This window comes from Dama dama, chromosome 28 (genome assembly GCF_033118175.1).
Source record: "Dama dama isolate Ldn47 chromosome 28, ASM3311817v1, whole genome shotgun sequence".
NCBI classification, from domain to species: Eukaryota; Metazoa; Chordata; class Mammalia; order Artiodactyla; family Cervidae; genus Dama; species Dama dama.
This window is the reverse complement of record NC_083708.1, coordinates 41,333,667-41,350,386: the sequence shown is the minus strand read 5'-3', so window position 1 is coordinate 41,350,386 and position 16,720 is coordinate 41,333,667. Positions and strand designations below refer to the sequence as shown.

At 41.5% G+C, this 16,720-nt stretch overlaps 1 protein-coding gene across 2 annotated transcripts in view; it reads left to right on the top strand.

The window, feature by feature from the left end:
* SOBP (sine oculis binding protein homolog) overlaps positions 1 to 16,720 on the top strand; it is a 165,513-nt gene that overhangs the window by 89,756 nt on the left and 59,037 nt on the right. Inside the window, exon 5 of one of the 2 annotated variants that reach the window (XM_061131747.1) lies at positions 6,604 to 6,699. The exons of the other annotated variant lie outside the window; for it this stretch is intronic. Coding sequence (XP_060987730.1) covers positions 6,604 to 6,699 — 96 coding nt within the window. The remainder of the gene's footprint in view (positions 1 to 6,603; positions 6,700 to 16,720) is intronic. 2 annotated transcript variants of the gene reach the window in all.

Below are 16,720 nucleotides of genomic sequence, written 5' to 3'. Positions count from 1 at the left end.
TAGCGGGCTACCGTCCATGGGGTCGCAAAGAGTGGGACCAAATGAGCGACTATCACTCGCTCACTCAACATATATGTATAGGGTTGTTCTACAAGGTACTCGTTGAGTATGGGGCCTTCGTACATAATGCACAGCCTCTGCCCTCAGGCAGTTTCCATTCTGGTCGGGAGGCTGAGACAGGAGTCCTGACCAGGGTGAGTTACACCAAGGTGTCCCAGATGGACTTGGGGCACTATAACTAGGTGAGATAGACAAACGGAGCAAGGCACCAGGTTGGTTAATCTAGGAACAGAATTTTGGAGAGGAGAGTTTTGTAGGCAAAGACCAGAGGCTAGACTGACTTGTCTTAGGCGAAAGTCCATCTGGGTGGGAGGTAGAGGAAAGAAACACATGGGGAAAAGGGATTATTGGCTAAAGTCCAAGTTGAGTACTGGATCTGCAAGCTAAGACACTGATGTCTAACCACATGGGAGGGATGTGTGTTGGGCAGAAGTGCATGGAATAGTGAGAGGTCAAAGTGTGAGGCAGATGTGATCAAAGAGCTCCAGCAGAGGCTGAGACTCAATATGGCGAGTACTTCTAGGTTCAGGGGCAGAACACTCACCTCTAGGGACTGGCATGCAAGGCAGAATGTCCAGTTGTTAGGGTTAAAGGATAGGAATTCATTCATTCATTCTCCATTTATGTGGCCTTTATAATATGACAGGAACTAGATGAGGCTCTTGCAGCTTGCAGCTGAATAGACGGCAGTTTCTGCACTTGAGGACCACACAGATTCGTGGGGAAGGCAAACACAGAGATGGTCATGGTACAGTGCAATGGATGGAGTGGGTGTAGAGAGGACAGAGAGGTTAGACCAGGAGGAAGAGGTCTCAAATTGGTTCCTACTGGAGCTGCAGTCTGAATGAAGGCTTACAAGATGCCTGCGAATTTTCCAGAAGTGGGGAGGAGAGATGGAGTCTGGTTTTACCCAGGGAAAATGAGGTAAGGGTCAGGAATCTAGCTGAAGGGAATGGGACTTTCAGTCATGAGGAACTGGGCCACTGAGATGAGAATAACTGGGCGGTAACTCCGGAGGCCCCCCCTGTGCTGTTCCAGCCCAGGGCCAGAACTGGCTGCGCTCACTGAGAGGTGAAGACGCTGGGCTGATGCTTACATCAAGCTCACAAGGATGTTCACAGCACACTGAAGGGCCATGTGGCAGCTGCCATCCACTCCTTGCTGAGCTTCCTCAAGACAGTGTGTGTAGACATGTAACAAAGGGACAGACCAGAAATGATATACCAGAAAATGAAATTCCAAGGGTTTTTGGAAGTTGTCTCCCCGTGATAAATTCCGTTTCTCTTGATAAACTGATAGAGTTAATTTATCTTGAATTTTGAAAAGATATTCTATGGCTTCTGGTTCCAAAAATTAGTTATAAAAATATAATTTTTTTTTTGCTCTACAACTCTTCATCTCTAAACTTATTCCCACAACTTTGAGATGCACTGTTTTTGATGTTCCCAAGTCTATTCACCACACCACATGTGTGAGCTGACATGTGCTACATCTGCTGAAGAGTTGCAAAGCAAAGTCTGGAAGCTCTGCAGCACTCTCCCAAGTTCTGATTCTAGGCGGAACCTTTTCTTGTTTTCAAAAGAAATTCTGAAATCACAATGACGTGAAAGTTTAAAACCCTATTCATCGCAGGGAGGTATTAACTCTGAAGCCTAGTTTTCTTTCCACTTAAATGGCAAGAGTATTAACCTTTTCATTGAGTCAGAGACATCTCACTTTTCTGGGTAGGTAGTGCAGTTGTTTTTAGAATGCTCCACATTTTCTAAAGGAGTCCTCCACAGGAGAAAAAATGCTAACCTTGCTTGGATCTGCACATGACACCAAGGCTCTAACCCAAAGGAAGAAGTGGATTCTTTGAAAGAGAACTAAAGTTTGCTATATGTAAGAATCAATATTTAAAAAGCAAGTTAGTGATGATTCACAGGGAAAGAGAGGTGACTAAAAAGTTGTTTAAGCCAGAGCTGTTTGAGGTAGAGAGGCAGTTAGTCTAAGTTTCTCATATCTGTGCATGCTAAGTTGCTTCAGTTAAGTCCCAACTTTTTGCAACCCTGTGGACCATAGCCCACCAACTCTCCTGTCCATGCACTTCTCTAGGCAAGAATACTTGAGTGGGTTGCCATTTCCTTCTCCAGGAGATCTTCCCAACCCAGGGATCAAAACCATGTCTCTTATGTCTCCTGTATCTGCAGGCGGGTTCTTTACCACTAGCACCACCTGGGAAACCCTTCTTACATAATCTATTATTTATTCAAATATTAGGCATGGCATGAAAATAGATGTATGACTGGCAGCAAGATGGGGAAATCCCTTTGCAGTTTAGTTGAAGGACTTCTTAATTTCTATTTAATGGCAAGAAATGAAGGTTTCTTAGATTAATAGATCAAAAATGCACCTTTGGTCTTACAATCACATTTGTAGTAAAATGTGAAAAACAGCTTTCCATTTGCTTTTCCCCATAGTTGGCATAAATATCTAGCATATTAGTCAGAATAAAGCTATTGAGAGTGAGACACATGGAGAGACTTAGTTCATCATGACGTGTCTCGCCATTGCTTCTGTCCAAACTGGTCACTTTAAAATGAACTCAGACACCAACATGGGCTTGTGGCCCCAGTAGTTACTAAGAGCCCATGGCAGTGGTCTCCCTCGAGACGGACAATTAGAGGGGGCACTGTCTGTAGAGAATTCAAGAACAATGATAAAACCAGCTGAAAGTTGATTTGCTTTGTGTTATTACTATGAGCAGTGATTTCGTGAAACTCCAGTGTTTGCACACCCTCCCTGCAGGGGTCAGGGGCTTCCTCTGTCCACCCACCTTGGTATGCCATTGTCTGCCACCCACAATGGGGTTGATGCAGAAGAAGGCACTGGCTTTGATATATAAGAGGTTATAAAACATGCTGAAGTGAATCTGCATGTAGGGTAAGGAAGTTCTAGTGGGTTTTATTTAACATTGCCACAGTTGGTATGGAATGATAATGAAGCTCGTTCCTACAGAGCACTTACCAGGCTCCAGTCAGTGAGTGGGACCAAAGATCCAATGGTGAGAAGCCCTTAGGAAACTCGTAGTCTGATGGAGAAGACAGAAGTCACAGCAGCCAGTGTAAGGGTGCATCTGTGTCAGGCGTAAGAAAGGCAGGTGCGAGCTATTTGATTTGGTTAGTGAGGTTCAGGAAGGTCTTTTTAGGATGAGGTATAGTAGGTCTTCCAAGATTGTCACACTAGAAACTAAAACTAGGTAGATTTTTTCTTTTTTTGCTCATAAGCAACTAGCCATGTGGGGCTTCCCTGGTAGCTCGGTTGGTAAAGAATCCGCCTGCAGTGCAGGAGACCCAGGTTTGATTCCTGGGTGGAGACAATCCCCTGGAGAAGGAAATGGCAACCCACTCCAGTATTCTTGCCTGGAACATCCCCAAGGACAGAGGAGCCTGGCAGGCTAAATCCATGGAGTAGCATAGAGTCGGACACAATTTAGCAACGAAACCACCACAACTAGCCATGTAATCTCTTAAATCTTCAGAGAAAGCCCCACTGCTGGGTCCACATCCTGGATCTTCCTAGTGTTGCGTAGCTATTCACTCCAGAGGGCCTGGGGCCTGGCTGTAGACCATCCAAATTCACTCAGGGTCTCCTCTGAATTCTCCCCTCCAGGCAAACTTCTTGTATCAGTGCTTCTTGGGCTGCCTGTGCATTACTATTACCTGAGAGCTTAAAACAGCAACAAAACCACCCGTGTCAAGGTCCAATTAAATCAGAATCTTGGAAACATGGCAGGGTTGGGGGGTCAGGCACCAATATGTTAAAAACCACTGCAGATGATTCTACTGTGTAGCCAGAGCAGAGAACTACTGCCTTAGATGGATTCACCTAATTTCACTTAGGCTGGTAAAAGTAATTTAAGCTTTTACATTAACAAAAACTTGAGAATGCAGAGGGGATTGCTTCTGTGAGAGGTGTGTGAGCGCTTGTGTGTGCACACACACACGAGGGTGATGGTGCTAGGTCTCCCTGTGTGTCGTGTGCGTTCCGTCTCTGGTGTGTGGTGGAAACACAGTGAATGGCTGGGGGATGGAATTTCTTAGACTCAAGAATCAGGTTCATTGTCAGAGGCAGACCCTTCCAAGCTCCATGGGGTGTGATGCAGAGGCAAATACATGGCTTAATAAAGAAGCAAATTTCTGCCTTTCTCTCACCACTCCTAATCATTCCAACCCTCCTCCTTTCTTTTCTCCTGCTGTTTTATTTAACCTCATAATTTATGAGGCTTTATATAAAATCTATGGCCTCTTTGACGAAGCACAAATCTTAATGGGTTTTTTTTTCATCCTTTAAAAACAGAAAAAGCATTGTGAGCACCTTACATGTAAGTGAAATGAATGTATTTTTGCCACTAATGTTGAAAATATCCCCAGGCATCTGGTGTGTATGAATGTGTATACATAGTACATGCATAATAAACATATTCCACCTTATGAATATTTATACACAAAATACATATATATTGAATATAGACATATATATGTAAATAGTAGCCCTTGCAAACTATATGCAGTGTATGTTTCCAAGCATTTGCATCATAGTGCATCAGGAATATAATAAACCTACCACCAAGTTTAGCATATTTTGAGGTGGCATTTTTCTACAGAGTTGTGCCTAGGTCTAGTTACTATCCATGTATGGGGTTTTTTTCATCACGGAAATGTTTAAGAACTAACTGAAAGTAAGGTGCTGGGCGTAGCAGAGTAAGAAAGATGAAGTAGATGTGGTCTCTGCCTTCAAGAGACCTGTACCTCTACAAAATGCCTTAAAATTCACTTAAGAAGAATCTGACATGTTTGCTACCCATTGGCATCTTATTGCTTTTTACACTGCTGCCTTTTATGTATACGGTCTGCTTAAATGGGCCCCCTTTAAGGCTCTATTGGCTTTCTCTGATGTAGCTGCAAAGTAGGACTGATGCTGGGAGAAGAAATATCATTGGTTCCAGTGCCTTGATAGCCATTGGGCATGAGCACGCTTACACTTTTTTCTTTGTCACACATAGTCCAATCCTGCAACTACATTTTCATTTTATTCTGATTTGGTGGTGGGTTGCAGGGGAAGGTACAATTAAAAGGCACAAAATCCCGGAGATGTTTGTAAATCTCAAAAATACTTCTTGTAATCCCAGTATTCCTACCATGACAGTCCACTTGCAAATCCCATCAGTTCCCTCCCTGCAATAAATAGCAGAAGCCTTTATTAAAGACAAGCTGCCCCTTCTAAAATGTACCGAATAGGGATCCCTTTCTAAACTGACAATCCCTAGCCTAGCTGAGAGCTCCGAGTGGTCCTTGTCAGGGGCAGCTTTGAGGCCGTTAAAAGAGAAACAATGCTGGGCGCTGTCACCGCTCTGCCGACGTATGCGCGTTGTTTTCTCCCCCTCAATCCATACATCACAACAGGTAGTTCTCAGCTGTTCCCCTGGTGCCAGACGTACATTTTATCTAAAGAGACAGCAGACAGAACTACCTGCTGCTTCCTGTGCGGCTCTCCCTGTGTTTCTCTCCTTTTTCCTACTTCACTTGGGCATTTTAAAATCAGCTGGCAGGGAGCCAGGAGCTCATCATTTTAATGCAGTGCAAAATGGAATATGCATAATTATATGCAAGCCATATGTGAGGGAGACAGCTCAGCTGTGAATTTCAGAAGGGCCAGGAAAGAGAGAGCAGCTAGGGCTGAGATAAGAGGAGAGCAGAGCGGAGTGCAAGTGTCACCAAATGGATGGTTTAATGAGCGCGCTGCGGACACGCCTCCTTTCGCCTACCGTTTTCCTCTCTCCAACTCCAAACCAGAAACTGATGGAGATTAGAAAGGGAAGACTGTATGCAAGGGGTATTGCTAATGGGCTCTGTTAAATGTCTCCATTTAAACTTCAGCTTTCTTAATTAACAGTGTAGATGAAAATAACCAGTAACTTTTAATGCAGCTTCTTAATTAAATCTTTTTTATTTTTACTGCATTTGATTTAAGAATCATTGTTCTTACTAGATCATTGCTCCTTTCAGATCTTTATTTAAAAATTGAGGGGAATCAGTTTATCTCTAATAGTATGACAATGCAAAATATAACTATGCAAATTGCTTTTCTTATGGCCTTGCTATTAGAATTTTTTTTAAGTGCATTATCTACAAATTGCTTAAGCATGCCAAAAAGTTTAAACACGTATGTATGTCATATAATCCTAAATGTGCAAAAAAAAAAAAAAGTCACTGGAAGTCTGAAGTGGTGGTAATTTTCAGCAAAATTATTTGATTTTGTTTTGTTTTGTATCATTTAAAATATTACACCACAATGAATTTGCATGTTCAAACTGAACTATGTAAAGAAAAATAAATCCTAAATTTTGATATCTAAAAGGCGTACTGCGTATTTAAACAAATTTCTTAATGATGTTGTGATTTCTGGATTCCCGTTTGTTTAATGATCTGAGCTGTTATGCTTTTAGCTTTTTTTCTTCCATTATTTGTAAGTCCCTAAATAGGCCATTATATTTCCCTTCAGGCTAGAGATGAAGATGGACATGCTGAAAATTTTCCCCAGCAGCACTATGCTAAGGAAACTCCAAGGCTTGCCTTCAAGAATAACTGCGAACTACTTGTAAGAATAACATACTTACAACAAGTCTAGAATGTTACTTTAGCACAGTGAAAACAGTTTTTGAAAGGGTTTGTTCATTATTACATAATTTTTGAAGTATTATAGTTTTTCTGTATAGAGTTCTTAATGCTAATTCTGATATCACTGAATATGAAGTATAAGATCTCACATTGTTTGCACATCTTTTATATCTGATTATAGAGCTTGGATGGCCCTGTCTTTATTAGTTTGTTCTGTATAGTAGTTGATTAGCAGCCATTTGGAGAATGGCTAGTAAAGTTAAAAATATAGAGAAAGACAGTTGATATATGTAAGCTTGGAGAGAAAAAAAAAAACCACACAACAATTCCACCCCCTTCCCTCCTCCTACTTCCTAATTGTACACTATTTTAGGCGACAACATGGTAATATTTTGTTCTGCTAGGAAAGATAGCCGAGTTGACACGCAGTGCTCCCTTTAGAATTCAAGTATTCCTGCACTCTCTTGCCAAACTCAATCAGGCGCTTTCGTCTCTCCTATGTAGAAGTCAAAGCAGCGACAAGATGCGGGGATGTTTCCAAGTCGTGAGAGAGAGGATCTCAGCTGTGACAGGGACTCTGTTCCAACGCAGGGTTAATTTGCTGTTCATTTTAGCATTTACAGCGAGACAAGATGAAAAGAGAGCAGGAATGCCTATTATATTTCTATTAAATGAATCTGTTGGGACCTAATGTTCTTGATTAGCTTTTGAAAACGAGTGCTCCGCAATGCATTTTCTGTTTACCTAAAGTAAACAGAGAATGAATTGTCATTTATTTAGAGATTCAAACACTGCTTTTGAAAATGAAGCTTTATGAGGGATCTAGCTATGTTGTCCCTAAATGTTCTTTTCTTTTCAATTGCATTAAAGCAAAACATTTGCTGCAACTAAATGAAAACACTGAAAGAGAATGAGGATGCTCACTTGTGACATTCTGAGGTCGTCTCATTTCTGTTTAGATTTTTGGCGGAACACATTAGGAAATCGCACATGTAATAGTCTTTGGACTTAGCTCTGATACCAACCATTAATTAAAAATAAAATGTCCAAAGAGCAGGAGAAGAGAGAAGAATACAGTTCTTACTCATTCTAGCCACAGTAGCTAGATGTTGACAGTAAGAAACTCCTTCCCGCTCCACAGTCTGCGTGGTTACGATAGCATCACTTATTCTGTGTGTCGTCCTTTGACCAATCAGTCCACAGGCAAATTTACTGCTTATAAATGCAATTTTTTCCTGAAATTTTAACTCACCTCGTATTTTATCATAGTGCTCTTAAACTTCCAGGGTTGCTAGTGTTACCTATTAGAGGGAAACCCTTTTCATATATTTCCATTTTAATGTTTCACTTTGTGACTCTGGTTTTCTAGCAGAAGACCATAGGGGCCGTTTATACTATGTTTTGATATTGAAATGCTTTGGGGGATAGCTGACTTCTTTTTAGAGATACTGTTTACAGTAATATGCCATATTTTACTTTTTTCCTATTTACTGGAAAAACGAATGTGCTTGAGTCCGGGTTGTGGTCAATTTATACTGGAGAAAGTAAAACATACATATGAACATCTTTTCCAGCTATCTTTAGAGAAAATATATGTTTAGTCATTGATGTGCTTAAACACAGTATTGTGTTGGCAGTAGTTTCAAGAAATCAGTGCAGTCTTTGTCCTTCTAGTAGCTATTAGAAATACTTTATTTTGGTCAGTATAATTTCTTGTGATAAAAGAAGAAAATATTAGAGTGAAAGAACAAGTGAGCTTATTTCTCCAAGGAGAAATGTAATTTTTTTCAGCTGCAAGAGAAGTGATGGTGTTTGGCTGGTTATGAATCTCTGAGAAGTTATGCTTCTCTGTGAAAGAGATTTGTTCGTTCATAAGAGAGGAAGTCCTTGGAGTTTTCTTAGTGCAGCTTAGGGCAAATTTAAAAGACTGTGAAAGAAGATTGCAAGCCCCGCTCCAGAAGGCTTTTCTTAGCTTGAGGGTGAGTCTGCCCTCCTGTGCAGCTCACTATAACAGGCGTGGGTTTAGAAAGTGGGGGAGCTCTTTGAGGGATGATGATGGCTCTTGGGAGAAAGCGTTGAGGGAACAGATTACTCTGGGTTCCCAGGTGATCAGGGACACATGGCTGGAAGGTTAACCCTCTGGGCCACAGCTGCTGACAGAAAGTGCCCTAGCCAGGGAAATAGGACATAGCCTCTGACTCTATTACTGACTGCTGATGGTCTCTGCCCTCCTTCCCTTACCCGCAGTCTCTGCTTCTTGGAAGAAGAGGAATATTAAGTAACCTAAACAAAAGCAAAGTAGAAGCAATGCCTAGAATGCACAAGTGTGTGTAATCAGAAGGCACTGACAAAGCATTGGCTGAAAGAATAATTGGCCATGCAACTGTCGATTTTCTGTAGGTATTGATTTGCCCATTTAAACCTCAAACTATGATACGTGCCTTCACACTTAATGTACAACACAAATGACTAGATTTTTAGCTTGGTGGCCAAGATTCCTTGGCTGGTGATTGTGCAGCAGTTTCCTTATGTTTTTTATTAGTTTTGAAAATGCAAGACTGTCAAGATGAGTGACATAAGATAAAACTTGCATATTATTTGATATATCACAATTCACTGTGGCCCCATCTACCACTTCGTAAATAGATGTGTGTACACACACACACTACTCAGGGTATTTTGCTGGTCTGTCTAAGCTTATGACCAAAGCAAATAACTTACAGTAAAAGATAATGTGGGGAATTCATATCCCTGAACAATACAACAACACGGGGGACTTCCCTTGTGGTCCAGTGCTGAAGACTTTGCCTTCCAATGCAAGGGCGCAGGTTTGATCCCTGGTCAGGGAGCTAAGATTCCTTGTGGTGGAAAAACTGAAACATAAAACATAAGCAGTATTGTAACAAATTCAAAAAGACTTTAAAAATGGTCCATATAAAAAAAAAAATCTTTAAAAATCAAAACCAATACAGCAACATAGCTTATGAGAGCCCAGAGGAGGCAGAATTTAGAGCCAGCTTTGGTGACCAGCACTCGTCCCAAATTACAGCTCTGTTGCTCATCCCTTTACCGTTATCGCCTCATTCTTTTGGGACTAGGAGTCCTTCTCATTTCCCCTGTTAAAATGCTCACACTGATGGTGGGAGTTGGGTTAAGAGCCAGAATGGAAGGAGGACCTCGATTATACCAGGAGCTTACACCTTCCTGTTAGTCAGTACTTGCTCAGTTCTTGAACGCTACCTGGGGTAAGACCTAGCAGCACCTTAGGTAAGAGCTGAGCCCCGATTGTTCTTTGGAGCCATCCAGAGAATACAGAGAGCATCAGTGTACTCAGGAATAAGGTCAAAATATAGTCAAAGATGTCCAGAAACCAGTGTGGTGTAATTTGGTTGGAAAGAAACTATGTTTAGGAAGTCTGAAAGCGGAAGGGGAGAGCAGCCTATCTTTAGTTCCAGATCACGGATCATTACCTAGACAGTCTGGTTCCTTTTGGCTTTTCCTTAGGTTGCTGAAGGTGGCAGTTTTGCAGAGGAAAGGGGAGATGCCCTTCGTTGGGAGTGCATATGTGTGTGCACGGGTGTGTGCTCAGCCTCTAAGTCATGTCTGACTCTCTGAGACCCCATGGACTGTAACCCACCAGGCTCCTCTGTCCATGGGATTTTCCAGGCAAGAATGCTGGAGGCGGGTTGCCATTTCCTCCTCCAGGGGATCTTCCCAACCCAGGGATCAAACCTGTATCTGTTGCGTCTCCTGCATTGGCTGGCAGATTGTTTACCACTGAGCCACATGGGAAGCCCCCTTAGTTTGGAGGCTAAATAGAAATAGCATCAGGGAAGAATTCTTTCTGGTCACTTACAATGTCAGTGTAGGGAGAAGGTGAAAACTATTTTAGTTTTGTGGCCTTGTATATAGAGCTGGTGGAGAGGAGAGATGCTGGGCAGTTCTGTGGGCTGCTTTGTCCATCTGATTTCCTTGTGGAGGCAGAGAGGTGGATTATAAGAGTTGGATGTTGCCTCTAGGAAGAACTGCTCTGTGTTAATTCAGTGTTCAGTTAATAAGACATTACTGAGCATCTTCTATGTACAGGGCATTATGCTAGACAGTGTTTGTAGGGGACAGAAATAGAGAAAGACAGTCCTTTCCCTGAAGGAGCTTAAATTCAGTAGGAAGAACAAGGATAGTCAGTATTGTAGTCATCAGGAACATGGGCTCTCTGGTCTTCCTGGAAGTTAGAATTTTGTCTGATTTATACCATATCACTCTGATGGTATAGCGAAGGATCATAGGCACAAAGGCTTAACATTTATGGTGATACATCTGACATCATATCATATTGGATCACCATTGCTCCTCATGGACCTCTTTGCATTTCGGATCTTCATCTGTAAAACGTGATAATAAAAGATAATAGCCTCAAAGGGTACTGTCAGGATTGAATGTGATGACACATTTAAAGTGCCTGGTACATAGTAACTTTTAGTACATATTAGCTGCTATGGTCACGCTCCTTCTTTATTTCATGATTATTATTGTTCCACAGTGAGCTGTGGCCCAAGAGGGCACCAACCAAGTTCTGGAGTACAAGGGAGGAAGAGATTATTTCCACATGTTGTAATTAGAGACTTAACCAGGGATACTTTTGATATAGGCCTTCCAGGGTTGGATTTTTTTGTCGTTGGAGCCGGGGTATAAGGGTCATTCCCAGCAGAGGGAAATACATGCACAAAGGCGAGGAGGTGGGAAAGTTCAGATCAAGTAACTCACATCTCAGTTGGCAATTAAGTTGACTGAAGTGGAGGGACCTGAAGGATATAGAGTGAGCTGGCAGGCCGGTCCATTTGCAGAGGTCTAAATAACTGTCTTATATTTGGGTTAAAGTGGGTAAAGAATCTGCCTGCAATGCAGGAGACACAGGAGACAAGAGTTTGATCCCTGGGTCAGGATGATTCCCTGGAGAAGGAAATGACAACTCACTCCAGTACTCTTGCCTGGAGAATTCCACGGACAGAGGAGCCTGGCAAGCTACAGTCCATAGGGTCGCAAAGAGTCGGACATGAGTGAGTGATTAAGCACACACAAATAACTGACACCATCCTATCAAGTCTAGACTTCAGTAGTTTTACTTTCAGAAATCCCTAGTACTTCTGTGGATTAAAAAATTATTATGGAAAATTCCTAACATACAGAAGTAGAGAGTCGTAAAACGAATGTCCATGTACTACTAACAGTTATCAACTATTAATCTTGCTTCATCTACCCCTTTACTCTCTACCACTCCACCCTTTTAGTCTGCTGAAGTATTGTGAAGCATATGCTTTTTTGTTTGGTTTAACATTTTTTTGGGGGCGGGGGGGTAAAGATTAGCGCACCACTTATCTGGCTAGAAAGAATCCATTGAGACTGATTAAATTGGGAATTGGAGCTTTGGGATTAGGAATACATAAAACAAATGACTCTTGGTTATGCAGAGTGCTCTTCCCTCCCTGCTCAGCACAACTCTGCGAGGCTTGGGTGGTCAGATGGAGTTTTAAAAACCCTTAAGGTGAAAGACATGCCACAGTGCTAGTGATGACTTTTATTTTCTTTACTGTTGGACCCCTGGTTTTATTGTTTTATTTATCTTTCTTTTTAAAAATTGATGTATAGTTGATTTACAATATTGTATTAGTTTATGCCGGACAGCAAAGTGATTCAGTTATGTATATATGCATTCTTTTTTATATTATTTTCCATTATGGTTTATCACAGGATATTGAATGTAATTCCCTTTACTACACAGTAGGACCTTGTTGTTTATCCATCCAATATAGAATAGTTTGCATTCACCCCTGGTTTTAAATGTATTTATTTAAAAATAAGATCTCTTTAAGCTTAGATGGACAAGAAAATAGGACGAAATTTATGATCAAGATTTAAAATTACGTGTAAGAAATACATTTCTACAAGCAAAAAAATTAAGATCTCTTTGCAACCCAGCCCATCTCACCTGTACATGTTGACTTCTTTATAGCAGTGAGGGGGAATTCTGGATTGCTGTCAGATATTAGCTATTGCTAGGACTTTCTAGCTAGATCATGGAATGTCAATGCAAACCCCCAAAAGGGTGATAGAAATAGCCACATTTCACTTGAAACTTGATAGGCTTTTCAACATAGGTGTAATTGGCCAAAGACCTCCCTTAATGCTGCTAGTCTGGCAGAAAGCCAGATACATGCCCTGACTCAACTTGAATTAACACACTGTTTCTCTGATGTTACAGCTGAGCAGCCCAGGCATTGAGAATTAAAATTCATGGTGACACACTTGGACTCCTATAACATCAAATAAAATATCATATGACGTGTGCGTATGTAGTATGTTGTGTACCAGTTTCCTGAAATAGTCATTGTAAAAACCCCAAAGGCGTAAAATGACCCAGAAATCCCCAGGGATTGGTTGCTGTCTGGAGAGAGTTGGCCTAGCCAACCTTTTTTTTCCCCCCCTCCCTCACCACCCCTGTTCCTGACCCCTGTAGTCTAGAGCTATTCTGGTATTCTCCAAAGGGTTCTCTGAACTAATGTTTTTAGAAAAATAAAACTTTTTAGAGAGAAGAGGACCAATCTTAGACTAAGCAAGGAGCAGTTCTGCTAGAGGTGGCCCCAATACACTCTCCATCTAGACCATCCAGACTTTGACACGGGCAGAAGAGTGGCTTCTGCCTGAGCTGTCCTATTTCCGCTCACACTCCTGTCTCCATCTGTGCTGTGGTTTCACCCTCTTTCCAGCTGGCTCTGCTGCTTCTCTCTTTCTCTTTTTAGCCCTTTGGCTCCATGGCTGCCATGGTCTTGTGATTCAGAGCCTTTTCTTCTCCTACAAAGACCCTCTCCCACAAAGACTGTCTCCCTCACTTACCACCCATGCAAATCCTACTTTAACTGTCTCTTTTTAGTTTCTTCCTTTGGGAGAGAAGCCGCAGGAAGGCTGGAGTTCCCCTGCTTCTGCTCTGGTGTAGGTACTTTTCTTGGGATGAGATTTAATTGGAGACCCTTGGTCCCCTGCAAGCTCCCTTTTCCAAGACATGGAGATCTTTGCCTTTACCGCTCTGGGGCCGTTGCACAAAAAAGATCAGAGGCATATGGTTTGATGTTCGTGTAGACTTACATGAACAGTACATCGTGGTGGTTCTTGAGAGAGACCTGGAGGACCATGTGTTTTCCAGGTAAGAGTGGGTGTCCCAGCCCTGCTCTGCAGACATACCAGCTGCGCAAGCTGGTCAGGTTTCCCTGAGCCTCAGTGCTTTTATCAATACAATGAAGATAAATACAGTACCTGCCTCATAGGGTTGTTTTCGGGGATAAGTGAGATCATGTATATGAAGCACTTACTATGCCCGACATATACTGAGTAAAAGTTCAATAAGCCTTAGTCTTATTATTAACAGAAAGGATCTAGAAAGTAGCATTAATTTAAGCAAAATCTTAAAGCAGATCCTGGAAGCACCTGCCTTTCTTCTCTATTAGAGTCTCTTCCCAGTTGGGTTGGTAGAAGCCCATAAAATATTTGAAATTAAATATTTTAATTTAAGACAAAACTTCAGAGAAACATGTGAACTTACTTGCCCATTTATGCCAAGAACACTACAGATCGCTATTGGCTGCATAGCAAATGTTGCTGATATGTGAGGTACTGTAATGTCAGGGTAATTTTCAAAGAAGGATTTAAAACCTCCCCAAAATAGTATGGTGTTAGGTTGAAGAGCTTGGACTCTTGAACTGGACTATTTGGTTCAAATTCAGGAAGCTCCTTCACTCCCTCCACTGGCTATGTGACCTTGGGCAAGTCACTGAACATATCTCTCTGTCCATGTCCTTGTCTGTGAAATAAGGAGAACAGTCATGTCTGTCTGGTAGGGTTGGTGTGAGGTCTGAATGAATGAATACCCCTAAGATGCTTAGAACAGTATTTGGCAAACACTTGGCATTCCATTGAGGTTGTTGTAACTAAGATTATTTCTTTCAAGGCTCTCTACTTACTAGCACATCATAGAATACCACTGACTGAATTTTCTAGCAATTGATTATCTGAAAGTCCTGAGTATGAATATTTGCAAACAAAAGCCACGAAATTTCCTTGTGAACAATGAAAGGAACAAGGTATATCAGACAGATAATTCTTAGAGCTAAGTTTTAAAAAAACTATCAAAGACTGTTCTATGGGATCCAAGACCCCTTCATCTTGCCCTCCCATTTAGTAGTACAATTGTTAATTGTTAATTAGAAATAGGCAACTATTAAGAAAATAAATGCAAAGCAAAGGAAAATATAATTTACACGTGGAAGTATCTGTAATAGCAAATGAATAAGTTTGTTAAGGGAAGGAGATAAGAAACCATCCTTTGTGGGGCGCCTCCAGGGTGCCATTGTGCTTGGTCTTTACAGACCCTTTTTGAGACCCTGTATGCTCTATACCTTTGCTAGTAGATATTGTTATTATCAGGGCTTCCCAGATGGTGCTAGTGGTAAATAACCCGTCTGCCAATCAATGCAGGAGACATAAGAGAGAGACAGGTTTGATCCCCGTGTCGGGAAGATCCCCTGGAGAAGGGCACAGCAACCTACTCCAGGATTCTTGCCTGAAGAATCCCATGGACAGAGGAGCCTGGAGGGATACAGCCCACAGGGTTTCAGAGTCGGACATGGGTGAATCCACTCAGCACAGCGTGGCACTCACATTGTTACTACTATTTCACGAAGTGGGGAATTACGATTTGGAGATGTACGTTCCTTGCACTGGGAGACGGGAGGAGATGTAGTGAGAGATTGCAGAGCCTGAGTTGGTTCACATCTCTGTGACCTGTGACCCTCAGGCCAGGATACTGCCAACTTCTCAAGATAGGCACCAGGTCTGATGTACTCTTTTATCCCTGGGTGAGAGAAAGGGTCCAGTCTGTGTTTGTGGGATGACAGAATTAAGCAGTCAATCCAGAATCACTCTTTCTGGCTTCTTTATGGTAACAATTCTTTGGTAGAATTCTGAAGCCAGAAGGAACATCTGTGGGAATGTTAGGAAGGGGAGTTTATTCAGAAAGGCATGTCAGTGTTTGAGAATTTCCAATGAATACTAAATTGTAGGGAAAGGAACCAAAGTATATATTTTTAAATTTGGTAGTCTGTAGAAAATATAATTTTCAGTGTGTAGTAAGCATTTGAGTGGTTTTTTTTTTTTTTTAATCTGACAGCAATAGATGGTATTTGATAAATGTTAAATCTTCTTTTGAAGATTTTTATTCTTTTTATGATCAGTAAAGCCATTTCAAAAAAACTTGGGCTCTTTTGATTTGGTGGAGTTGTATTCTTTGGGGTGAACCTGGTAAACCAGTTTTAAACTGATCTTTTGCCTTCAAGACCTCTGGCCATCAAGTAGCATACTGGAGATAAGTGTCAGTGACATTTTCCTTCATTGTTTTAATTACTAGGACTGAACAATTACCTAAAGTACCAAAGAGAATTCACCTCTGATGGCTTGAAAGAAACTCTAGATCATATATCAAACAAAACCAGAAAACCAGACAGGATATCAATTATCAATATAAAGGTGCCCAAGAAACCAGCCAGAAATAATATTAATCATATTTAGTCATATGCTTGGTTTGTGGCTAGAACAAGCTAACGACAGTCTCTTGGGAGATAAAGGAAAAGGAATAAAAAATATTTGGACTTGAGAAGAATGGCATACATGAGTAATAAAGGAGGCAGAAAATTGGAGATGGGGATGTGGAGGTGATGGAGGACTGGTGAGAGGGAATTTTAAAAGAGAAGAAGAAAGAAAGAAGTCCATGGTTAAGCTGCAAATAAGGTCTTTAATGTATTTTCCCACTGCATTTGGCTTGAAATGCCTTTTGTGACCATGTTTTTTGCACACTTGCTGCTCTTCTGGTTTGAGGCATTGGACTTCCCTGGAGAGCGCTCTTCCTAGCTTCTCCTCCCTGGCCACATTGAACCAGATGTTGAGATGCCCTCTTT